This window comes from Athene noctua, chromosome 2 (genome assembly GCF_965140245.1).
Source record: "Athene noctua chromosome 2, bAthNoc1.hap1.1, whole genome shotgun sequence".
NCBI lineage: Eukaryota > Metazoa > Chordata > Aves > Strigiformes > Strigidae > Athene > Athene noctua.
In genome coordinates this window covers 131357772-131384312 of record NC_134038.1, presented here as the reverse complement: position 1 = coordinate 131384312, position 26541 = coordinate 131357772, and the positions used below count along the sequence as shown (strand labels likewise).

General features: G+C 39.6%; 2 protein-coding genes across 3 annotated transcripts in view; one reads left to right on the top strand and one right to left on the bottom strand.

Moving 5' to 3' along the window:
• UMAD1 (UBAP1-MVB12-associated (UMA) domain containing 1) overlaps positions 1 to 20987 on the bottom strand; it is an 82911-nt gene extending 61924 nt beyond the window's left edge. The window contains exons 1-2 of one of the 2 annotated variants that reach the window (XM_074898016.1): positions 20970 to 20987; positions 12980 to 13093 (exon numbers count right to left, since the gene is read on the bottom strand). In XM_074898016.1, the coding sequence (XP_074754117.1) occupies positions 12980 to 13061 (82 nt within the window). In that variant the 5' untranslated portion in view covers positions 13062 to 13093; positions 20970 to 20987. Of the gene's footprint in view, positions 1 to 12979; positions 13094 to 19614; positions 19862 to 20969 lie in introns of those variants that run through there. The other variant, XM_074898017.1, reaches the window with a different exon arrangement.
• Positions 20988 to 21047: 60 nt separating this feature from the next.
• On the top strand, positions 21048 to 24784 carry RPA3 (replication protein A3). The gene is made up of 4 exons (XM_074898015.1): positions 21048 to 21186; positions 21494 to 21568; positions 23628 to 23736; positions 24238 to 24784. Exons 1-4 carry the CDS (start codon positions 21088 to 21090, stop codon positions 24318 to 24320), a joined length of 366 nt encoding a protein of 121 aa, XP_074754116.1. The 5' UTR covers positions 21048 to 21087; the 3' UTR covers positions 24321 to 24784.
• The last annotated feature ends 1757 nt before the right edge of the window (positions 24785 to 26541 follow it).

The window sequence follows — 26541 nt, the reverse complement described above, 5'->3', positions numbered from 1 at the left end:
ATCTTTGCCTTTTTGTTTTTAGATAGAAGACTGAAAAAAAAAACCAAACACTGCAAGATAAATTAGGAGTATAAGGATAAAGAGCAGACCAACACTCTCACACTATGGCCCCGATCAACTTTAAACCAGGTTCCACAGCAGTACTGTGTGCTTCAGGCTTAAAAAATGCAATATGCAGGCAAATAAAACTCATAAAACATTTGCTAATCTGAAGTTCTCAATAAACTTCTTATGAACAAACCTGGAATCAGAATGTGCTGGATAGCTTCTAGTCTTATTTTACATAGAAGAAGATCCCATTTCTTTTACCAGCCAGCGTTGTCAGCCCTAGCCCCATGGGGGCCAGGGCCTGTTCCCGCGGAATCACTAAGCCAGCAGAAGGAGCATGCACAAACAAAACGCACCCTCTTCCGCCAAACAGCTGTGCCTGCAACACACCTCCCAGCAACGAAGTAGGGCTTTTTATAATCAACTTTTGACAGATAATGAATGCATTCGTGGCTGTGACGAGTATCACCTGAAAGTATGACCCTCAATTATTTTTCCTAGAGTTCTCCCCCTTCTTTCTTGTAACAGTTTCTTCATATTCCTAAAAAAAGTGATTTAGTCTAATAGCAAAGATTTGCAAGTATAGAATTTGACTGCTGTTTAATGCTATTCAAAATGAAAAGCATATTGTAACAAACCATGACTTATTACCTTCACACAGTATGCACATTTTTGCTATCAAAATTATTAGAATGGGTATGATGCCTGGAAAGGCATACCTGAAACAATAATCTAAAAAAGCAGCTGTCTCAGAAGGCACAAAATGCAATAGGGATCTAAATTCATTAGCTGTCACGTCTGTATATGAACACAAGCGTCCTGGATCTGATCAGGAAGCAGCTTAACTCCCACCTCCCCTCACCTCCCCCACAGCCAGGCATAATGGGCACCTTTTCCCTGGAAATTAAAACAGGGGAAACAAGAGCAGATCCCACTTTTCCCCTCACCCTCCAACTGGCCCACTCAAGAAGCAATGGACCTGAGATCTGGTCCTGTGGTTTGAAGGTATTCAAGCTCCTGCCTCCCACAGGGAGCTGTCCCAGTCAGCTACAATTTAATCTGCGTGGGGCACTTTTCTCCCCTTCCTTTTGAAGCTGGACTAGGTTCACCCAAAAAGAAAAGGTTGTCTGGGACGGAGCTAAAACAAATCAGAAAGAGTCTGAGCCGAATGCCTAAGAGTTGGCATCATTCCTTTTCATAGTTTCTTGGGAGGTTGGATTTTTTTAAAACTTTAGTCATTTCAGTTTAAGAGAAAAAAGGGCAAACCCACAACACACACAAGCTAGGGAGTAGAGAGCAGTCTCCTTACTCCCATGTCACTGCAGTTCAATGATTAATGCCGTATCACAGAAGCTCCTACATCTTGCATTATTGAAGGAGAACCACTGTGCCGCCAATATAAACAGTGGAGGTCCTCCCAACTGAACTATTTCAGACTTTGGCTAGAAGATGTGCATCTGACTGCACTAAACCTGTGCTGAACTAAATTTGAGGTCTCCCACTTCTCAGATGAATGCTTGAATAAGCACAAGTACACACCAAACAAATTTCAAGAAGAACATGCTGTATCTTTGGATTTTAGTTTTGAATCAAGTGGACAGACATGCTTGATGTATGATACCTTGATTCAGACACTTCAGCTCCAGAGCATACCAAGCATACAAGCTTATACACGCCGGTCTCTGCTGCTGCCAGTGGGTCATTTTAGGCAAATATGCTAAAAACACATTTTGTAAACCAACTTTCAGAGATGTTTAATTCTACGTTGTGGCTCATTCTTTCCTATTTTTTAAAAATGTAGTGCACAAGTTGGAAACTACTACTGCTTCCTTCCTGGGTCTCACCTCTGGTGTACTCAGGTAAGTAGGGAGTAAATTTTTAGAAGAGTTGGTATATCCAACTGAAGTTTAGATTCAGCTGGAGTCAGTATATTACATTTTGTTTAAGGAAATCTCTTTGTGCATCTCTTTATAACAGTATTGATATAACCTGTAGGTTAGTAAAGGCGAGCAGTTCTAGCAAAAAAAAAAAATCTACCCCCTAATTCTCTCTCCTAATGAAGGATGCATTGGTATGTATATTTAATATCCATGTTTTAAAGACAATATTGGCTGCTTTCTGCTATAAATCAAATCTTCCTTAGTCATAGCCTTCCCCTTCTGCAAGACCTAAGGATGAAATCACTCAAGAAATAATGTAGGAAGTTCACATTGAAAAAATAAAATGGCAGAGAAGTAGCCACAAAGTCCCATTCCCTCCCTCTCAAAAAAATGAAGTTTCATACAAAGTGAAAGAAGGATAAAAATTAATTTGGTGGGTTTTAAGTTGTTCCTTTCCATTATACACCCTGGAATAGGAAAACTATGAGCTTAAACTCCTGAATAACTGCAGTATATTGCTGGCCTAGACAGATCTCAGCAGAAAGAGATTTAGAATGATACAGTCTAACAGCAAAAATTTTTTTGGGTTTTGTTTATTCCAGAAAAGGGCTGGGACTTTGGATCATTTTAAGGAAGCTTGCCCATTTTAAATGAAACAACAAAAAAGGTATATCGTACATGTTTAAAGGCAGTCATATGCTCAAAGACCCCGTCATGAATCTGGGGGTAATTGAAAGAGAAGATAAAAAAACCTACCAAAACAAATGAACCTCAACACTGACAATTTAAAACTACCAATTGTGAGAGCTCTCTCTACAGTCCATACTTGTACTCTTATAGACAAAATACAAACCCCATATTCACCTAATCCATATTCCCCTAACTTCTCCTAGACACCCTGACAAAAACAAAAAAAGGAAATGAAGAGACTGTGTACATCTGCTGAGTGTATTTGAAGTCCCATATTTATCTCAGCTGCTGGGAGGGGGAAAGACAGAGAAACACGCTGTATTGATATTCCTGTGTTAAACTCACTTCAGTTTTTGAATAATTTTCTGTCTATTATCATTTTTGCCCCATACAGTTTTTGTAGCAAATAACCATGCATAAATTGAGGAAACAATATCCAGAATTAAGACTGTGATTACATCCTGTGATGTACATGGTTAACTGTAATAACAGCAAACTGTGCACTAATTGTTAAAGAAACAAACTGCACAAATGAAGCAACCTACTACTTCTAGGAGGTCTTTGCATTCCTCTTTATTTTTTACTATCATGTAGAAGGACATACCCATGAAAATGGAAAGCACTGGATTAATTTACTAAAAGATACAAAAAGCACAAAGTGATCATGGTCACAAAAAAATGATGACTATAATTTCCCCAGCAAGCCATGGTCAATGCTGTGAGCAAATGCTTATTTTTGACTGAAGAAAGGGAGAATAATTTCAGAACTGACTCCATGCAGCCCTCATTTGTGGGGAAAAAAGCAGCATAAAAAAGCTGAAGATCAATCAGCTGTGTGAGCAGAGATCAGAAAGCACATTACATTTTTTGGCAACCACCAAAGATGTGTTATGGCAGAAGCAGATGAAATAGCACTGAAGTGCAAAACAATTGATTGGATAAATCACCTATATCCTTTCATTTATTTGGTCCCTACTGAAAGGTACTTAACTAGTACATCAAGAAAGAGAAGCTAAAGAAGAAACCTTTATGCACAAGGTAACAAGCCATCTTTCATTTTATAAAGAAAATCCTTACACTCATGTTACTATTACATATTGAGGCCTATGACACAACTGACTGGAAACACTTGTGAAACACAGAACATAACCTTCTTGAGTTTCTTTATACTACCTAATTAAATATAAACAAGACAATGTATCCTTGGCAAGGTAATTTTTCTTCTTCCATTGAAAAAATGTGAAAAAAACATTTATTTGCCAGAGATAGGGAGGGGTGTGTGTAAAATCATCTCAATGTAACATTTCCTTCAGAGAAAATTAACACTGGACAACACCTGTAGAAGTCTGGATGACTCCAACCAGACAGGCAGTGATTGCATGGGCTAATGACTAGTGTTCTCTTTGCAAAGAGTGATCTTCTAACTATGCTGTAAATTGCTGAAAGAGGGACTTAAACTTTAATTTATCACTCGCCAGAATAGCAACTTGCCCTCCTGCACCACATTTTCCACTTCTTGTTTTTCAGTTAGCCCTAGCTGTAAGTTCACCTGATATAGGAAAATCAGACTTGGGCTAAAAAATTATTATTATGTCTTGAACTATGTTCTTTCCATCATAAAGCGAAGAAGCTTTTAATTCTAAAAGAGATTTAATGACCAGCATATTCTGGGAAACACAGTTTACAACCAGCACTTGAGAATCCCTACTTCTACACTACATTTTGTTATTTCTACTCTGTTTTACAATAAACAATCAGTATTTTCCTTTCTTACATTCCAAACACAAATTGCTTTAAGAATGCTATATAGGCCACTAGACTAAGGCAATACTAGTAGAGAGTAAACTAGTGTGTATGGGAGTAAAACTGTCAGAATCTAGGTGTCAAAATCAATCACTCTACTATAAGCAAAGGTTAAAGAATGCGATGTCAGCTATGTCAATACATCATTGCAGAATAGTCATGCCCAAGAAATGCCTTCATCTTTTTTGAGAATAAATTTATAGGAAAAAAAAAAAGGATTTTCTTATTTCAGCATATTCTACTTCCATCGCTATTTGCAAGAGTTAAAATCCGTAGGACCAAACCTCTCAGGAACAATTTGGAGACCTGAACATGTAGAAAGTGACTATTATACATCAAGTCAGAAGGCAGTTAATATGAAAAACAGGAACAGAACTCCAACCAATATTTTCTTAGAGGGCTGGCAGCAAACTGTCAGATGCATGTGTGACCTCAAAACAACCTTTTGCCAGATGCCTTTTTAACCTCTTACAATTACAGCAACTTCTAAAAGGACTGGTACATTTTACTGTTTTCCTCTTTTGGTTATGCAAATTAAGATGTGCTTAAAAGACAGATTGAAAATGTTTGGTTCTGTGCATTTTTGTCTGTCTTAAAGACCCAAAATAAAGCTCTCTAATATAGCAGCACATATTTCTTTTTTCTCCCCAGAATGAAAACTGCTGCAGAAGTTAAACAAGAAGTCTTCATCTTCTTTCTTTTCTGCTCCCTTGATACAGTGTTCAAAACCAGGTAACTTTTTGAGATAGCTGTGAGTTAAGGGGCCAAGACAATATTCAGTCAAGGCAATCAATAAATCACTTTTAATACTATTTACCATTTTTAAGTAACTTAAGTAACTTTTTTTTCATAAAAAGTATGTTACACATCTTATGTTGCAATCAACAGAAGCCAACACAATGATTCATATTATTCAGATTCAAAAATGGCCTGAATACCAACATTTAAAGAAAGGCATTTCTGCAAATTAAAAAAAAAAAAAAAAAAAATCATAACATGGAAGCATCATGAACGTGTTTCAGTGGCTCAAGTCTTAGAAAACAAGAAGAAAAGAGAAATGTTACGGAATGAAAAGTAAGTAGGTCATGTATACTAAAGTGCTAAAAATACTAACATCTGATTTGTTGCTGAGAGAACTGTTTTTAAAATCTAGAGGTATACAAGTAAATGAAGAATTGCATGGTCCTTTGTCAACAAAAACATGCTTTGACGAGGCATTAAAAAGAAAGATTCTGTGTGCTGTACATAATCCAAGAAAAAAAATTTCCTTTAAGAAATATACCTCCTTATACAGCAAAACAATGAATTTCAGTTGTTCTGTAACCCAGTTCCTTTAATCTGCATAAGAGATGCTGACTGAGTTCACTCAACCAGATCACTACTGGCTTTCAGAATACAATCAACACATGCTTTTCAACAGTATTAATATAGCATGAAGCTTGTGCTCCTAATTATTCATGTTTTTGCATTCTGTTTTTTCCCCCTGCTGTAAAATATGCAAATTTACTTCTTTGTGTTATTTAGGTCCCACATGGGCCTCAACAGATCTGTTTGGAAGGAATTACAAGCCAACATCTAGATACATGCTGTCAACACTTCAAGCTTCATTATTTTTATTAGGTTGGAATGCCATTATAGATTTGATATTAGGCTTTAAAAAGCTTTTTATAAATCTGCTGAAAACCTACAGTCTAATAAAATGGTGTACTGATAATTACTACTACTCCACTTTGTGTGTGTGTGTGTGTGTGCGCGTGCATGAAAGAGAAAAGCCCTACAACTCTTGAATGCAAGAGAAATCTCCATCTAGCGGTACCATTGAAAAACGCAGTTTGTTTTTGTGCAAAATTAGTACCCAAGAGGATTAGTTTGACTTCATTACTGAATGAAGGGTAGCCATTACCTCCTTATGCAACTAAGGATCGGTAACAGGAGAGGATGGTTTCTTCCGAATTCCTCCTCCTCCTTTTTCAGTCAAATCTGACTATAAAATTCAATGCCCAAATGAGCTACTAACGATTTTTAAGTATAAAACCCATAAAGCAGCACTTCCAAGAAACAGGTCACTTAATAGATTAACTTCCTGGTGTGCATCAAAAGTGTTCACTTACAGTGGCACAGGCTGACGCTTATAAAGTATTCTTAAGATTAAAATATCAAAAGATTTCCCAAATCTCAGATTATTAGAAAGTTAGTACTAAATATTTTTAAACAATATAATGAAATAGTAGTTTGGTTATTAGAAAACTACAGGGTTGGAAATAACTACACAAGCACTTATTGTTATATAAAAAAATACGTAATATAAGCCCATTGATGCAGAAAGTGAAAGGACATTGAGACTGCTTTTTTCCAACTGGCACAAAGCCTTGTGCATTTCTTTAACGTAATAGTATCTTTTAAAACACTGCAGCAGCCCAGCCTTCCTTACTAGCACCACTAAAAGCTCCTTAAATATTAATGAAAAACAATGTAAAGATTCACAGGAACCTACTACACATTAGTACTCACTCCTAGAAAACAAACAGCAACAGTTACACTACGATTTTACAAATGTCTTGATGCATTTAATTTGTGAGGTGTGTATGCAAAGAGGAGAAACCAAAAAACTATTTGAATTGCAGTAATAAACTAGTATGGGGGCAGTTCTTTGATTTGGGAGGATCAAAATATTAAAGGTCTCTTTCATAACAGACTCCTGAAGATTTTGAAATAGCACATTTCTCTCAGAAGCAAACATTTAAGGAGTTCTTCAAAATATATGTAGGTATATCTGTATTACTAAGATCAATATGGAAACAAGAAGGATCTTACTGTAAGACCCTTTTACATGTTGGGTGACAGTGTCCCTTAATTCAAATATACAATTTATCCAATTCTTCCTTCCACAGTAAAAAGTACCCCAAAAACTATCTCCATGCAGAATAAATTAATGGAAAAACAGAAATGGGGAGTTGAAGGGAAACAAATATATGTAAAATTGGTCTTCAGAAAAAGAGCCAAGATCTCCAGAACTAAAGACTGACTTGTGTTGATCATTTTACTTTTTTACATCTTCAGTACAGAAGACTTCCTGATTTGTTAAGGATGTTCTTTTGTAATGTAACTGCAGTTAACAAAAGGAAACATTCAGTTGGCTGTAAATCATAATTTTCAGTCTCACAGCTGAGTGAGGATGCTCCTGCCCACAGATGAGGATGATTCTGTGCAAAGGAACTATAATACTGAATTAACTCAGTAATATATATACTGAATACATCAGAGGAAGGTTCAAGTACCTCATTTAAGATAAAGCCAAAGCTTGAATGCCTTGCAGAGATTAGCTTAAAATAATAAGTCATACCTGATCACCAAAATTTTGAGGTAAGAATATCTGCTATTATCCGCTATAATTTATCAAAATCATTGTGCACTCTTTTTGCATCCCATTATGTTCCTGACTTTGTCACAGCATGTAGTAGTGATGAATTCTACACCACCTTGCTTCTCACAAAAAAATCCCTGAACTTTCCACCTTCCATCTAATACCAGTTCTCTTCTACTTTCTTATAAAGAAAGAAATATTTGCTTTATACCGTATTTCATCTCACAGAATGAAAAACAGTAGTTCCCAACTTTTCTGTGAAGTTTTAGATGTTGGTTCAAGCCTGACCACATTTGTTCCAAAGAGCTCCTTCTCTTCAGACATCAGCATTGAAACAGAAGGTATACGTTGGTTAATTTCACAGGTTCAAAAATCACTTAAATACCTCAAGTCCTTCTCCTTATTGGGAAGAGATTTCAAAACACTTAAGTTTCTTATGTCTATGACTATTTATGTTCTCTTGAGAGGAAACATAACAGGCAAAAAATCATGTTTGCTCCAATAGTGAGAAGCATAATGAATAGGTGTTAATCCAGTATGTGTTTACTAGATGACCTCCAAGGATCTAGGAAAGTACAGTACAGAAAAGGAAGGTTTACAGAGCAGGATAGTATCTTCATTATAAAATTCCCGCCAACTCCATGGCCACAGACTCCCTGCATCTGTGACAGTCGCTCCACTCTGATGAGAAACCCATGCCTGTCCATTTTTCCTTGGGTACCTATTCTTGAAACTGTGAAAAACTCCACAGCAAAATTGCTGAATCTCAGAAAACAACCTTCAGGTGACAGTTAAGTGCTCCCTCTAAGTCAGTAACAATACTTCCTACCACCCGTTAAGAGATCTGCATCTGAGGCTGAGAGCAGAGTTCTGAAATAGTAGCCATTGGTCAGTATTGAAAATCCATGTTAATTTAAATCTAAAAAAATGAAACAGGAAGCTGTCCTAATTTCCAGGAAGAAACAGAAGTTAAATATGTTTACAAATCAGGTTTATCAGCATCAGCAACTAAGCTGCTTCTCCAAGTCATCTACTCCACTCCAATTTATGACATAAAAAGATCCCCGAGAGAAAACAAAATTAAAACCAACAACTCTTAAATCCATAATCAGACGGTCTTTAAAACACAAGTTAAAAGTAAACAAAGCAGGTTTGAACTCAGGCATGGTCAAAGGCTCAGAGCAAGAGCTCCTCAGAGAACACTGCTGCCTCCAGGCGCTAGTGAAAGACAACACAGCCATCCTGGCTTTTCAGCTCTGAGGGCACCACGGGCCTCAGCAGCCCCTTCCCCAACCCCAAGGAGTTTGGCTGTCCGTGCCCACAGCCGGCACTGACACAGTGCAGCCTGAGTACATCCATCGGGGTCCAGGCAAAGAGCTGCAGGAGAAGCCTCATCTCAAGTTCTTGCCAAGAAGCCACCTGCAGGGATGCCTGAGCCTGCCCGTGTACCTTGATGACCCCAACCCTCTGACCTGACTTCCCAGCCTGGCCTCAGATCTGCCTCGTCCCTGCAGACTTGCCAGGCAATTGCTGCACTCTCAGCTGACCCTGGTCAGGGTCACCAGATACCCCCTGTTATGCTTGCTCTGGTAGTGTGGGACCCCACCCCTCGCCTCTGCCCTCTGGGCACCCTCGCTCGGCTGCAGGCTCATCTGCCTGGTGGAGCCATCAGCACTTGCTGCTGCCTCACACTGGCTTACTTCAAAGTTTTCTGGAAATATAACCAAGACCCTGCACATCAGCATCTTAAACTAAACCTGAAAACAAAATTAACATTCAGCAGTATTTTTTAAAGAGCATATACAAAACAATATTCTGTGATTCTGTTTTTTTAACGATGGGGGTGATGAGACACTGGAACAGGCTGCTCAGAGAAGTTGTGTTCAAAGTCAGGTTGGAGAAGACTTTGAACAACATGATCTAGTGAAAGATGTCCCTGCCCATGGCAGGTGGCATGGACTAAGTGATCTTTAGAAGTCTCTTCCAACCCAAACCATTCTCTGATTCTATATTTCAGTTGTCTTCAAGCGAAAAATACTTACCACCCACCCCAGTGGAACCATCAGCACCATGTGGATGCTTGCAGACTTTATGACCTTCTTACCAAAACCATATGGAAAGCAGCCTTGCTGTCTTGAGTTATTCAATCCCTGATCTTAGGCTGAGATTAGCACTACCAGTCGCATGCATCTGTGAGATCTGATGGGAAATTTTTAGTTGTGTGCCAAACCAAAATGCTAGCACTAACCTGTGTGGCTAGCAACAGCAGGAATGGATGGTAGGCTGGAATTTATCTTATATTACAATAGCCACAGAACAATAAGAAATTCCTTAAGAACTACTTCAGCATCCCCAGACTAACTGAATACTTGTTTCCTGAATTCTGGCATTCAGAATATTAACAGAATATTAACAGAAATAATTTGTGACAATCAGGCAAACCTCTGAAACATTTTTCATATTTCTGCAGTTGATTCACTCATCAAAACCAATCACATGCGTTGTGTGCATTTCATAAGCCTCTTTTCCCTTTTCAGAATAATAGTTCTGCTTGTTACAGAACAAGCACCACTTTTACAGCTTCATGAATAGATGACATGACCAATATCTGGAAAATAGGTGAACCGGTAGTTACACATAAAAATGCTTTAGTCCCTGCTAGAAAATTACATTTTGTATTTATTTCGTGGACAGTGAATTACAAATTCTTTTTTCTTGACTCCCACACATGCAGTATTTGCCCCAGAAGCTAAAATAGGGAATTTCTTTCAGCTTCTGTGCTGCAAAGTTGTTTTTGTTGCTTCCAGTGTTTTTATGAGTCATCTTTGTAGTCAAAGAATAGGTATTCAGATATTGAAATTCCAAAGGCATTGATACTCTAAAAGCAAAGGCAGATTTAAAATACAGCAATATATAACAAGACTTGAAGGAGTTATGAAAAAAAATAGAAAAAAAAAAAAAAGATCCTCAAGATTGACAGGGTGATAGCTCTAGTGGATCTTTCTCAGTGAAGTGTTGAACCTTCTTCCCTCTTTTTCAAATATCAGATCATACAGAAAGAGATTAAAATAATTAAATATTGTTAGGAAAAATCACATTTAATTATCTACATTTAATTGTGATACTCAGTACTCTCACTACATTACTGAATAGATCTTTCATACTTTAATGGCCATGGCATTTGACCCTTTCTTGTTAAGTCTCATTCAGACTTTCAGTAAGACTCCTGGCTGCCCTTATCAGTGGTGCATGGTGTGAACAATCTTACAAGGGATTTGTGGCAGACAAGCTCTCATGACCACAACAGTGGAAATCAGGAAGAGTCCCCTGAGGATGTATTTTTCCTCTTCTTTCTCCAGGAAACAAAAGCAAAGCACTTCCTCCTATGTCCAAGAATATCAGCAAACCAGGCTTTTTGTTCTTGTATGTTTTGGATGAAAGACTGGGTTTAGGAACCAACTTAAAACATAAGAAGTTAAATTCTTACTTCCTTCAGGAATGTTCACTGCCTACAGAAGTATTCACACTAATGGTCCTACTGAGATTTGTTAAAGACATTTAGTGCTGGCATTCTAGAGTATTTTATACCTAAGTTTAAAAAAGCTGCAGAACCTCCCATCTGAGTAATAAAACAAACCATAGAACAGCTAGGTGTTGTAGTTTGTTTGGGGTTTTTTTTGGACCACCACTATTCCTAGACAAACAAAACTTCTAGATAAGTATCTACTTAAGTGCTGACCTATAATTCTGCAATTACATCCATCTAGCAAGACAGTGATATGCTCCACTGACAAGGTTGATGGCAATTCTTTTGCCCAGTAAAAGTTAATTAAGATGAAATTACAGTCCATTTCATTGCAGTTTGCTAAATTAACTTCTGTCTGAGCAAAAAATAATAACTAGAAATAAAGATTCAAGCAAAATTGTTTGTTCTTGTTTATAGTTAACAGATTAATTTAATATTAATTTATATGAATGAAGTTTAGATAGCACTGACAGCATTTCAGGAAAAAGGAATTAAGCTAAATTGAATCCAGAATCAGGACCAACAATTGTGGAACATAAGTAATGTTTGGGTCCGGAAGTCTCTTCCCATTACACAATGTGAAACCCTAAATGGTCTCCAGTCTTTTTTGGGATGATGATGTGTCTCCTTTGACCCTTCCACAATGCAGGTGCTGGAGTGATTTGATGTAGCCATCAAAACTAGTGCAGATGAACAAGATCTAGTGGAAGGCAACCATTAAACATGACAACACAGAGCCACAGATGTGAAACCTGATTTAATAGAGAACTATTACAAAAAATATAATTAAGTTCTCCTCAGAAAGAGTTCCAATAGTCTCTCGTATTGTTAGGTTTTGATAAACTAGAGGCTTTTGTGACTTGGAAATGCTCAAGAAGTAACAGTTAAATATAGAAACACTAAGATTCCTGATAAGAACAAGTCAGTAAATCAGAGCAGCGGAAGCTAAATATTGATGATGACAGATTTACAAGGAGGAAAACACAAATTTTCAGAAGAGGAAAAAGAAAAGGATCAGTTACAGCATGACAGCAATAAATTCTTTATCTTCTGCATACTTGAGCCATCCTACAAGACTGTGAAAGAGCTTGATTAAAGCTGCAAATGTAGCCAGTTCACAGGTGAGTACACTTCAGATTAGTTTTTGAATAAGACTTTGAAAACCCTAAACTGTTTAATTTTCACCAAACTAAGCAAGAGTCAGACTCCGAGACAGAACATAGACATTTGCCATATGACTAGAAATACACTGGTGCTTTTTGGCTTCTAATATAAGACTGCAGGGGTAACAATAAAAGGAAGGAACCTGAAACAGAGAGTCCTCTAACAACTGCAGTAAGATTCTCTCTTCCCACAAGATGTAATCATAAAGCTAGAAGACACAAATTCAAGCTTTCTTGTTTTGTGAGGACATAACTTCTACTTGCTCACAATTTGAGAGGAAAACAAGAAACTGCATTTTCAATGCTCTTGAATAAGAGTTTGTACCTATGTAAATAAAATTTCAGCTATTTAGTCCAAATGATGAGATTAGGAATATGAACTCCTTCACGAAAAGAAAGAATTCTGAACAATTTTTATCATGGCTTCTCTTTGGTCTAAGTATCTCAAAGAAATTTTTACATTTCAAAGATGATAAGAATCACTTTATACAGAAGCACCACTTACCCACAATAACAAATCCATCTGCTTCTCTTTCTGGCACTGTAACCTTCTTTGAATCTTGACTTTTTCGGAAGAAACTGAACATAGCCTCTTTTTTTTTTTCTTCTAGGTCGTTATCTAAAATGAAGACAAAACATGTTAAATAAATAAAAGGTAAAAGAATTTATCATAAGAAGTTCACACCATGCCAAAGGCTACATACATGATATTACAGTTTAATCTTTATTACCTGATTTGAAATATCGGGCATTTTTCCGTCAGACAGATTACCTTGTTGATGTAGCCACTGACTTCAACAGGCAAAAAGAAAGTATAAAAGGCTTTTCTATAAAGTTATGAATGGAGTGGAACCATTAAAAAAAAAACCCTACAACCTTTCTAAATGAAAGTGAAAGAAGGAAACTCCCTTCAATATTTAACCTGCACATTTTCATATTTTTCTGCTACTTTGAATTGTTGTTACACAAACTTTCTCATCAGAGTTAGTTCTAAAACATCTAAACTTCAAAGCCCAAAACATGATCCTATAGAAAATGCAGCTTTATAATGCAGGAATACTTGAATAAAGCAAATTTCACAGGAGATTTTTTAGTTTTAAGTGTCTGTGCACCAATTAAAAAGATCAACCCACCGACCCCTACAATATTAACATCGTATCTATTTTAATTTTTCCAGTCTGCAGTCTTAGAGACTGATTAACACTTGGGTGTATTTGATTAACAGTGATCACTGATTCCCTTAAAAGAAACTACAACAAAATCATATGTTGAAATTTTTTCATAACAATGATTCATTAAAAGAATCTTCCAAAGCAGACAAGAGTTCACAACAGCTTAAACAAAACACGGAAAGCAGTGGGATAAAAACATTTAACTGCAAAAGATTACACTCAGTATCTTTTCTCTCTCAAGACTGGAAGAATACATAAAGGCAATTCTGAATATCTTTAAAAGGACAAATTCATATTAATAACCTCATGAGCATCAGCCAAAAGTTGGTCCAGCTTTTACAAAATTGACATATATAAACACAGATACAACCTGAAACATTTTTCTATGCAAACCTTTTTCTAAGCAAATTCTCTATTTGTTCTAAACTTTTAAGACGTAGACTCAAGAAAGTTTCTCTTATTCCAAGAAAAGTTATAAGAAAAGCTTTGTAAGGAAGCATCACTCTTTTGAAGAACAACAGAACTATGCAAAGCATGTATTCACAGGTTCAGGTTATTGAGAGGACTACCAACGTACCACCACTTGCCTTCTATTTTCTGCCTAAATGGCACCACTGAATGCAGCAACTGAGAGTCTCCCCAGCCTCCTTCCAGAACAGCAGCTCTATCCATAGCGCTGGGACAAGAAGAGGAAAGAGGCACTGCAGAAGCCTTTGAAGGTGTGCTCACCTCCAGCCCTCAAAGGCTGAACTCGGACCACTGGACAACAACCAACCTATGGTTCAGCCTGGTGTCTGGCTGAAACACACCGTGTGTCAAACAGGAAGGTTTAAAGAAAGGTATTAAAAAAGAAAGATCTTCTCTGCTAAGATACCAATATAAAATTGGGAAAAGTGGAACGCTGTCATTTCAAGTTTGAAGGAGAGTTTGAGGGACAGAATCCTGATTTACTTTGCAGATGCCAACATTTCAAGGAGAAGGGACTGACAAACTAATAGCAATGTCTTATATACACCTCCAATAAAACAAAGGAGTCCAGGCTAAAGAAAGAGGTGTACAGTGTCAAGTTTCAATAACATTATTTCACACTAAGTTTAAAAACAAAGAATCTTTAGAAGGTGGGAAAGAGAGAAGAATGCTACTATGTAGTGTTTGGATTAAAAAAAAAAAAAGAAACATAAAAATCCTGGATTAATTATTTGCCAGAATCCCTCACTTTCCACCCAAATATTCATGGTAGCATAAGCAGGATTTTTTTTTTCCCTAGCCAGAGACCTGTAGCAATTAACTGCACAATCAGCACTGACTATACACCAGACATAAACTGCCTCACACTCTGCTGTCAGAAGCAACAGCAAACACTTCTATACTCCAGATCACAGAAAGTCCTATATGAAGTGTAAGCACTAGCTTTCAGGAATAATATATAAATAGAACATGGCAAAAGCAGCAGCGATTCAAACTGTGGCCTGATACCTGAGACTTAAAGACTGAATACCCCGCAGGCCGGCCAGCTACTGCTTGCTTATGCTGACACAGTACAATTTCCATTGACCAAATAAACTACACTGATGTACACAAGAACAGAACAAACCATCCAATTCCAGGTATGCAGAAACTTAAAAAAATGTTACTTATCTGCAATTTATTCCTTTTTCCTTGTTTTCCTACCTTACCATGTGAAATACTGATATTTCCAGTTCCGTAGAGATTACGCAGTAGAAACTTCTAATTATCTCATTTATTCCTTACCTTCCCCCACACCCAGGCTCAACACATGGCGCCAGCAGCATATTCCTTTTTCAGCCCTCAGGGAATAAGTCTTCTCCTGCTACCAATTAGGCTTGTCAGTCCCATAGCTCAAGTGGTAAAAACCTGTGCTGTAATGCTCAAGAGTCAGGTTTCTGCTCCAATGATGTATGAAGGAGAGGCAGTTGTGGAACAGTTTAAAATGCAATTTTACCTTCATCCTAAGTGTGCAACAACAAGAAGCAAAATCAACTTGATGTGCAAAATTTTACAGATAGCTTTGGTAAAGGCTCAGATTCCAGTAAACCACTTCAGATACCAGACTGGCTGTTGCTCCAGTCACATTTTCTTCTCTTTGAGATCTGCATTATTGTACAGGTTTCAGCTCTATCACATAGCGTTCCACTTCCTTTCTCTTTTTCACAAAGAAAAGCATCTTAAACAGTATGTATGTGGCACAAAAGAGTTGTATAGGAAACGATGCATTTGTCATCTTTTAAATCCTGCATATTTAACATACCTAAACCTCACTCCTTAAAGGACAACAGACATTTCAGTTCAGAGTAAATTAACAGTAAGTACAATCTGATCTAGTCAAATGAATGTTACAAGCGCTTTCACATAGTAGATTTTTTCCTTTCATTGACAGAAGGCAGCCTGAGTATCCCAATTTTTTCTAAAACCCCCAAAAATAATCTTATCGACATACATAAGGGTTGATTTCTATTTTGTAGTTTTCAGTTTCTGAAGTAGCTTTAACTTAATTCCACTGCCAGCAATATTTCTCAAACAGAAAACAAAACAAAAAAATCTCACACATACTTTTGCTTGAAGCAGAACAACAAAGCTAACAAAAAGTATCCCCTAAGCTCAGTCCTCAACTTCTTAAAATGTTAGAACCACTGGTCCAACAGTAAGAAAATAGCGTAGGTTGTATCTTGTGATTGTGAATGTTGGGGAGGTGGTAAGGAACCTACATATTAAAAAGACCAATATGCTTAGTGAGGCCATTTCCTTCTTTGAGTGTTCACCACCTAGAAACAAAACTTGTGCTTGTAGATCTCAGGTCTGTGTAACTAATGTGGAGGACGGAGCTCACCAACTACTACTTACAGGATTTCAGTACTGTTGCTGAACATAGTATTAAGTTTAAACTAAATCACAAAGAACAACTAACAATACAGAAGTGGGGCACAGAAACAAAAAGTAGAACTGTATACAGTATGGCATAGGTAAAGGAGAAGCTGCAGACAGGCAATGCTGGGACATTTGTGATATTTGCTTTCTTAAGAATTTTATCAACTGTGGTACTTCAAAAGTAGACATAAATCTCCCCAACAACGGGAAATGCAACCACTAAATTTCTTGAATTACATGTTAAAAACAGAACAAAGCCCCTGTCCAACAAAGAAACACAGAGCTGAATGGAAACACTCGTGCTCGTGAAGATAAGAACACAGTTTAAGCATTTGCAGAATCAGGCTGGAGTTTTACTACTTGTAGATAAGATGAGGTTTCAGTTAACGCAAGCTGAGAACAACCAGTTTCCACACAAGTTTCATTTCAGAGTAAAAATTAAATTTGAAGTTTGTGGACCTGGATGCATGGTCACACAGACTAGAGAAAAAAGCACTTCGTTGTGTGGGTTTTTTTAAAAGCTGTCAGCACAAAATCACAGAAAATACACCCACCATTCAGAGATAGTAGCACGTTCCTGCCGTAATTTCTCCTATACAGCACAGCACTTTTCCCTTCCAGATGGGATTAATTTTATTTCTATAGGAGACCTGAAATTGAATTCACTGCCTAAAGATAAAAATCTCCCTTGGTAGGAATATGCAATTCCCTTCTCATGTTTCCACCTCACCAAAAAGCGAACACAATTTTTTCCTTTCTCCAATCCCAACTGCCCATAGTTAAGAATAATGCTTTTGGCACTGCTTCAGTCATTAGCAAGTAATAAACTGAACTACAGCAGTTCTGTGAGGATGCAAAAAATATTTTGTCTTTCTGTAAGACTCCGAGAACATTCGTGGTATTGGACAAAGATGAGTTACAGAGCTGCACAAAGAGGTTAATGTATTCCTCCTGCATTTTGTCAGTCTCCTTTGACAGAAGTATGGGTGACCTTTGAGCCAAACCAATACTTTAAATCCAATAAAATTTTTCTATACAATAAAGATCCTGGCATATTTAGCATTAGTTTTCAGCTTTTTTCTGCATGTTCACAAGTGACAGGAGGAGAAAGGTAATTTAATATTAAAAACACCAAAGACGCAGACTAAGATAAAGAGAGGATCCCCAGGAATACAGCAAAACAGAATTGCAGTGGCACTGCCGGTAATTACATACTTAATGAAATAAGGTCAGAACAAGATATAAAACCAACCTTAAATAAAAAAGCAGAATAATTTCACATCTAGCAGTTTCACCCATATAATCTATGGAAGGAAAAAACAGAGCATCAGAGCAGTTCTCCCTTCCATATTAGCATCTGCTGTGATTCACCAATAAGGTAGCAATCAGAATAAGAGAAAGATGGTTACAGCCCTGTACAGCCCTGCTTATGACATGAAAACAACCAATTTAAGAGTCAAGAACATACATGTTGAAAAGACTTTTGTGTGACACCAAAAGAACAGTTTAAAAGCTTTTGGCCTAGTCTAAGTTACTATGTGAAGGAAAAAAACCCCAACATAGCATTTCTTTCATCTGGCATTAACATTAGTCATATTCCCTTAGATTGTGCTTCTTGAAAACAGAAGAGTCACGAGAAACACAAGTACAAAAAAGGCATATACATATAACAAAACACTATCAAAGGCTTTTTTACTTACATAAAATGTGAATATTTATTTTTAAAGTTTTCATAAAGTTTAAGGGAAGCAGACGTACCAAGAACTATGCAATCCAAATCACCACAGTATAAAAAACACTCACAGATGTTGAATCATGAAAAATCCACCACAATCAAGTAGGACAATAAAAGCATAGGTGAGAAGGGCAAAGCCAGGAGTGAAATAACAGTACTCAAAAAGATGTCAACACTTAAAACCCTGAAGAAGATGGAAAATGCTAAAATAGAAAGCTAGATGTTTATTAGATCAAATACTCAGTAGGCTGGAACCTACTTCTTTCCTTGCAAACAGTTCTCTTGACTGCAAACCTTCAACAGCTGCTAAGCATGATACAAACACTTATTTGTAAGCATGTCTTCAGTTGTGTTTTTCTAACAGCTGACCCTTCGGATGTGGCAGACAAATAGCTCTAGAAGAGCCACTCTGGAGCAGCCAGCACTGCACCTTACTCCAACAGTTACATTATGAGACATCTCCTTTAAAATCTCTGAAGATATACTAGAAAGATGGCAATATTCTCTTGCAAATAAACAACTGAAAAGGTGAATGGCATAGTGACACTGTGGAGATGACTACCAGCTAGATACCAGCAAAGACATAACCCCAGAGCACTCCTCTTCCTGGCAACATGCTGGTTTTGCACAGCTGCTGGCAGCAGCTTGCTTCCTTGGCAAGCTGGCTCAGCTTGCTGAGTCATCACAACACTAACCCGGCCAGCTAACAAAAACCACTTTGTGCTGGTTAGCAAACTGAACTAACCCACAGCTGGTTAGAAGAGACAGCCAGCACCGAGGCAATTTTGGGATTGCCCTTTTAAGCTGGAGCAGTTAGATTTTCTCAAGTATTTCCTGAAAAAACAGTCCTGGAAATAGAAAGGAAATCACAGAACCACAGGATGGGTGAGGTTGGAAGGGATCTCCGGAGGTCATCTTGTCCAACCCCCTGCTTAAGCAGGGCCACCTAGAGCTGACTGCCCAGGACCACGTCCAGACAACCTCCCTGGCCAGCCTGTGCTAATGCTCAGTCACTCTCACAGCAAAAAAAGTGTTCCCTGATGTTCAGAGGTAAACTCCTGTGTTTCAGTTTGTGCCCACTGTCTCTGGTCCTGTCGCTGGGCTCACTGAAAAAAGCCTGGCTTCATCCTCTTTGTGCCCTCCTTTCAGGTATTTATATTCATTATAAGATCCCCCGAGCCTTCTCTTCTCTCGGCTCAGCAGTCCCAGCTCTCTCAAGTCTTTCCTCATATGTAAAATGGTTCAGAGCCTTAATCTTCATTGTGGCCCTTCGCTGGACTCTCTCCAGTATGTCCATGTCTCTCTTGTACCCAGAACTTAGACCCAGTGCTCCAGGTGCAGCCTCACCTGTGCTGAGTAGAGGGGAAGGATCACCTCCGTCAACCTGCTAGCAACGCTAGGTCAAATGCAGCCCAGGATACCGTCAGCTGGCTTTGCTGCAAGAGCAATGCGGAGGAGTCTCTCCATGCAAGGGACAGTTGGGGAAAACACAAGGAAAAAGGCAAGACATATAGTGAGAGTGCCACATTCAGAAGCTGGCTCTGTCTTAACGTCCATCAGTTGCTCTCATTCTGGGGATCAAGCATAAGCTATTTAATGGTCAAATGAAATGAAATTAATAGAATAGAACATAATAGTTCAGTTGGAAGGGACCTACAATGATCATCTAGTCCAATTGCCTGACCACTTCAAGGCTGACCAAAAGTTAAAGCACGTTATTAAGGGCATGTCCAAATGCCTCTTAAACACTGACAGGCTTGGCACCTTGACCACCTCTCCAGGAAGCCTGTTCCAGTGTTTTAGTACCCTCTTGGTAAAGAAATGCTTCCTAATGCCCAGTTTAAACCTTCTCCTGGTGCAGCTTTGAGCTGTTCCCATGCATCCCGTCACTGGATATGAGGGAGAAGAGCTCAGCGCCCCCCTCTCTTCTTCCCATCCTCTGGAAGCTGTAGAGAGCAACGAGGTCACCCCTCAGCCTCCTTTTCTCCAAACTAGACAAGCCCTAAGTGCTCAGCCGCTCCTCTTAGGACATTCCTTCCAGCCCTTTCACCAGCTTCCATACCCTCCTCTGGATGTAACTGCAGTGCATAGAACTCCACACCGTACAGGTGAGGATACACCAACACTGCATACAGCAGGATAATCACCAGTTTTGATCGACTGGGTTACATACTGTGTTTGATGCACCCCAGGATGCGGTTTGACCTCCTGAATGCCTCCTTTCATTAAGCCTACTGTCAACCAGCACCCCCAAGTCCCTTTCTGCAGGGTTGCTCCCCAGCCACTTTTTTCCCAATCTATACTTGTGTCTGTGGAAACGCGTTGGGTATCGCAGCTGTAACACTCAGCGTTCTGAGTATCTACTACGGCCTGTAAAACACCGGGTTAACAGACCGGTGACGGGAATGCTTGGCTTGGGCAACGGTGACCTGAGGGGAGTCAGGATCTAAAGGAAGAGGCAAAACGGCCGTTAGGGAGGGAAAATATGGGGTAATTTAAGGGAAAAGGAGTAAATAACGGGGAAGGGGCAGGTCGGGCCGCGGCGGGGAGGCCGGCGGGGGGCCGAGCCCCGGGGAAGCCCGGTAACCGGGCTTCCCCGGGGCTCGGCCCCCCGCCGGCCTCCCCGCCGCGGCAGCAAGCGACAACTCGCCCCACCGTCACCCCCCGGCCCGACAGCCCGTTACCGCCGCCGCTCAACCAACCTCCGCCTCCACTTCCGGGTCGCGTCAGGAAAAGAGGAAGTCCCGCCCCCCCGGGTCCCCCTGTTGCCAGCGGCAACGTCGCTCCGCCCCTCGGCAAAGGGCGGGAAATCGCGCCGCGATGGGGGACGTTCATGAGGTGCCGCGGCCGCGCATCGCCACCGGCCACCTGGCGCAGCGCATCGGGCAGCCCGTCTGCTTCGTGGGCCGCGTCGAGAAGGTCCGTGAGCTGCTCGGCGGTCGGCTCCCGCCCCTTTGGGCCGTGCCGCGGGGACACAGGGAGCGGGGGGGGGCGGTAGCTGCCCTGTCGCCTTGGGCAGGGCCTTGCCCTGGGCCGGGGCCTTGAGGTGTCTGTCGCCTGGCCTGAGGGAGGCGGGCGGCTCCGGACGGGCCCGGGGTAGGGCGGGAGGTGGCCGTAACGGTCGGATCTTTCGGAGGAAGGCCCCCGGCGCCGTTCTGGTTGAGGCGGTGCAGCCTGTGACGCTGGCAGCCGCCTTGGGAGCGCACAAACCTGATGTCTTTTGTAGATTCATCCTACTGGGAAGCTTTTAGTGCTTTCGGATGGAGAAGGAAAACATGCGACTGTGGAGCTGAGCGAACCTGTAAGTTAAGGAATACTTTGGAAATACTTGATGTTGCCTCTTGTGGATATCGGAGGTTTTGTCCTTTCTGAAACCTGTGCATGCCTTGCATGTATAGAGTTCTCAGGCAGGAAAAAAAAATAATCCCTGGTTTCTCCCTTTTCCATCTGTGTTTCATTGCTGCTTCTTACACTTTCCATCGGACTTGCAGTCTTCATATTCATGAACTGCCTTGCTCTTCGTCAATTTTCAGCTGGTGTTAAGAGAGAGAACTCATTCTTTATCCCTGTTTGGCTGCTTTGTCTTCTGTGTTGCTTACAGTGTAATATAGTCCACTGCATGTATTAGCTCTATTTCCTTTCACTTTTTTCTCCCTTATTTATTGCCTTTGTAAGCCTAACAGAATATTTTGTGAAGATAACCCAAAAAATCCGAGAATATGATATTTTCGAGAGTCTTTTGAGTTGACATTTCTCTATACTCTTAGAACACTTGTCATAGCATTCCAGTAAACGTCATAGTTAGCTTGAAGCATTTTTTCTTAAAAAAAAAATAATCTAGTGATTACTGTAATGGGTATGGGATATGCTAATATCTACTGCATAGAAATGTTGCTTCCCTTTTTATCACGTATCACCAAGGGAATAATACCCTGGCATTCTCTTCTGTCTTTATGTTTTGGTTTTTTTTTCTTTAAGAAATGTTGTAATTAAAGGATTACTTTCATTGTGATGGTGAATGCTTAACTGAGTTTATGTGTAGGTTTATAGCTTAACTGAGCATATGTGTAGTCTTTCCTCCATCTTTTTCTTGAAATGAGTTGTTAAACTGAGAAATCTGGCCATTTTCATGTAAAATACTTGCACATGATATTCTCTGACTTCACAGACAGGAGTCTCACCTTGTTGACTGAAAATGCAGTTTGATCTTGCAGAGTTTTGTTTTGTAAGTGTGAAGCTTGCTGACTTCATCTTCAAACTGCAAGAAAATGTCTCCTACAAGTTCTGCTTGTACCTTAACTCTTGAGCTCATGAAAAGGTTCCTGCCTTGGGCTGTCAAAGCTTAAGATGTCAGCATCTGACCAACAATTCCACAACTTTCCATAATAGAGTAAATGGTTGAATTTCATAAATGCATAACTGTAACGTTGGTCACTTTGCAGTCTCTATTGATATGTAAGGGAGGAGAAGCTGGTGTGTGCAGGAAAAATGTTCCAGCTTTATCCCTGTGGTTTGCCTGATGTAAATGGAGGAACTTCTAGATCAGCTAATCAAAGTGCTTTTCTAACTTTTGCCCTGCTTTGTTTGCTTGTGTGTAGCTCTTTCAATGGAGAAATGCAAAATTTTGTGGTGAGGAAATCTATTGCTCTGTTCCAGGAAACTTGCTAGAATGTTAAGGGTTAGATGTTGGAAGAACATTATTGAAGTAGTACTGCACTCTTAAAATGATATCTTAAAAAAGAAAGAAAGCATGTTCAAGCTCTATGATTTGTGGAGTAAGATAAAATTGTTTGCCTTTTTTTTTCTCTTGTTCAACCAAAGGCTTGTTGTTGTCAGTGTCTTTGTATTCTGAACACTTACAGACAGATTACCTAAGAAATAATTCCTGATTATACCTCCTGAATCTGGAATGTTGGAACTGCTCTCTGGCATGTGTGATACCTACTTAGCTCTTAACAGAGTTCTGTAATTTACTCAGGTTTGAATGCAGTGCATTAAAATCTGGATTCTTCTGTGCACTGTGTCCTAGTTTAGTCTCTGTTCAGTGATTAAATGACACAGTTTTATATACTTATAAACTGGCATCTTCCCTCTGATGCTTCTTCTTGTTTATTTTTTTTTGTGTGTTGGTAGTGAATTGGCTGTTACAAAACCTGTAAATTCAAGTGGCTCAGGGCTTTTGCGGAGTTTTTTTGAGGTGGGGGACAGGGGTGTTCAGTAGTACTGTATTGTTTGACATGGAACAGAATCTGTTGTCATGAACAAACCGTCAGTTATGCAAAGTTCCTAGCTTAAGTGCTATGCAATAGAGATGGCAGCTAACTTGGTGATACTAATTTTGTATTTGGTATGCTTTGTAGCTAGATGAAGAGATCTCAGGAGTTCTTGAAGTAGTGGGAAGAGTAACAAATCAGGCAACCATCATGTGCATGTCATACGTCCAGTTCAGAGAAGATAAAAGTCCATTTGGTAAGTAAGAAATATACATTATAACAAATTCATTTTGTGTTCTGAACTCTTCAATAACTAAGAATGGAGAGCCTGATTGGTAATCTTTTCTTAAGGACAAGGTCTTTCCTCAAGCTGCCAGACAGACATGGAGTGGAATGTAGAAAAGCAGAGTGCCATGGGAAAAGTTGTGTACAAAAGATACTGGTTTGCTTTCAAACTGTAGGGACTGACTGGAAGTTGGAGCCAGTCTAGGTCATGGTCTGGTGACTGTTCCAATCCTAGCCTTGTGGTTCTTGCCTTGCGTTGGACCTGTGTGATTGTGCAGCTAGCAGGCCCAAAATAACCATCCAGATTGGAAGCAATGAGGGTGTGGCTGCCTTGGGAAAACAGAGGAGGAGGATGAGGGGGATTGGGAACACTCAGCTGTACTGCTTTAAAACAAGCAGTGCTTTAATGATGTAATTTGCTTGTGGGGAGTTTAGCTTCTGCATCATAACCATTTTCTTTGCCCTGTTTCAGATCTGGAGCTCTACAATGAAGCACTAAAAATTATTCATGAATTCCCTGAATACTTCCCATTCGGTACTGGGAGGAACAATTGATTTTTCTTAGCATATATTTAGACATACAGAGGGGACAACAGTATTGTAACTTTCTTGCCTGACAGCATGATAGCAGTTTATTTCCGACAAATAATCTGAAAAGACATTATTATGTGTGCCATGTATTGTTGGTGAAGAATGTTTTCTTTGAAAATGTATTTATTCAGCAAGAAGGAGAATGCTTCTGTGGATATCTCACTGTCTGTATATATTTAACCCTTTTGGATCCATAAGGAGTGTACTCTTGCGGGATTGGACTTGCTAGAAACTGAAGTTTTGTAGGAAACTTTGGTGTTGGTAGAGGTTCTAGGATACTTTACAGGAAACTTGTGTTGAAGATATCTGGTGGGGCTTTAATGTAAAGGTTTTTTTTAATTTGCTTTGATAAAGTATATTTTGCATCTTGAAAATAGTCTCTTCTCCAATAAAAAAGATCTGTCTACATTTAACTGTTTGTATAGATATATATATATAATAGGTAGCTCCCCTATTATATATATAAAATTTACACAGGTAATTTTAACAAAGTGGAGTACAAGGTACTTGTCTTTTGCACTGATGTTAAACACTTGGAAGATGTCTAGTTAGTCTTGGGAATTTCAAGTGCTGTTGAGTTGCCATCACAACGTTATTCTTGGAGGGAGTCTCAGCAGAAGTACCACGTTCAGCCAGCTTGTGATGATGACTTTAACCATGTAAACTTCCACACGGTTCCCAGTTTTGTTACTATCCAGGCTACTTACAGCACATAGCAGAATTCTTGCATCTCTTAAGGTAACACAGTCCAAGTAAAATCTAACTTTGGAAATATTCTCTGTGAATTAATAAGTGAGATACTTTAAAGATTTTTAAATAAATCTTAGTTGTGTTCATTAGCCTTTCACACAAACAGCTTTCAGGTTTAATAGCTAGATTTAGTGACTTACTAAGATTGCTCGCTTTTGTGCTTATTTATAGACATCTCCATTTTCAGTCAAGGAATTCATGTTTTAAAAACTTCTTACTTACCAAAGTTACTACAAACTGGGTGGATGATCCAGTTAAGAGGTGATCTATGTTTTTTCCCCTCTCTTCTTAGAAGACAGACAGTGACAAAGTTACTGTCACTGGGAAGGAGGAGGATTTCTGAAGTAGGAGTCAGCCTTATACAGCAAAGTGTGGTCTGTGTGGCCTGATACCATGCTCTGTCCTGTAGTGCTATCACAGCTGTATTTTAGTGCTCAGTAGAATGAAATTCTTAATAACTGCATGCATTTGTTCCTAGCATTTGGAAGTCTTTCATACTATTCTACTTTAGAAAATTGATATTTTGAGCATGTATATATATTCTGTATAGGGTTATGTACAGTTAGTTACCAAGACTATCCAGGCCTAGCAGAATAGCCTACCACCAGATGTTTATAGCACTTTATCCCCAGCTGGAGACCATCCTTGGATACATGATCCTGTGTGTAATGTTTGAACATATCTGAGCAGCAAATGTTCCAGTTTCCCTTTGTCAGTCAAGACTCTTCTTGTTCAGGCAGTCCCGCAGTGATGATGTGTAGCTGGGTGAGCAGGGTACAAACAGAAGATTCCACTATGTGCATTGCATTCATCTGCTTCTCTATAGACTATTAAGGTTGGTGAATAATGGCCTAGCCTGGCTCTAGGGCTGTACTGAAAGGGCAGCAATGCAAGGAACTGTAAAATATTCTGGATATTAATGTCATGGTTGGGTCATATATGCCCTTACCAGGATAGCAATGTGGGAACCTGCCAGCCCTCCCTGATACTCAAGGGAAGGGGATAACCAGGGGGCTGCTAACCCCAAGTTAGCGCTGCGCTGACACGATGCCAGGTGTGAGAAACTGCCAGGCCTTGGGGAGAACACAATAGGAGATAGAAGCTCTGTGGGTTGCTGACTAAGGGGAGTCACCAAGGCAATGGTCATAAACACTGAAGGGGGATGACACCAAAACCAGGGCCAGAAACGGAAAGAGTGAAATGGGAGCTGACGGCTGCTTGACGAGGATGTGAGGGTGCGAAAGTGTGGGAGCCCGGGAGCAGAAAGGGGAGGTACGATGTGAATGATGTCACTGGGGCTGACTGGGAGAGATTCCTGTCATTTGGAGCAGGACAGCAAGCCAACTGCTCCCACCACACTTGTGAGCAGCTTCTGGTACCTGGCCCTTTCTTGACCGAGCCCTTTTTCCCCTGCCCTTGCACAGGGAACATTTGG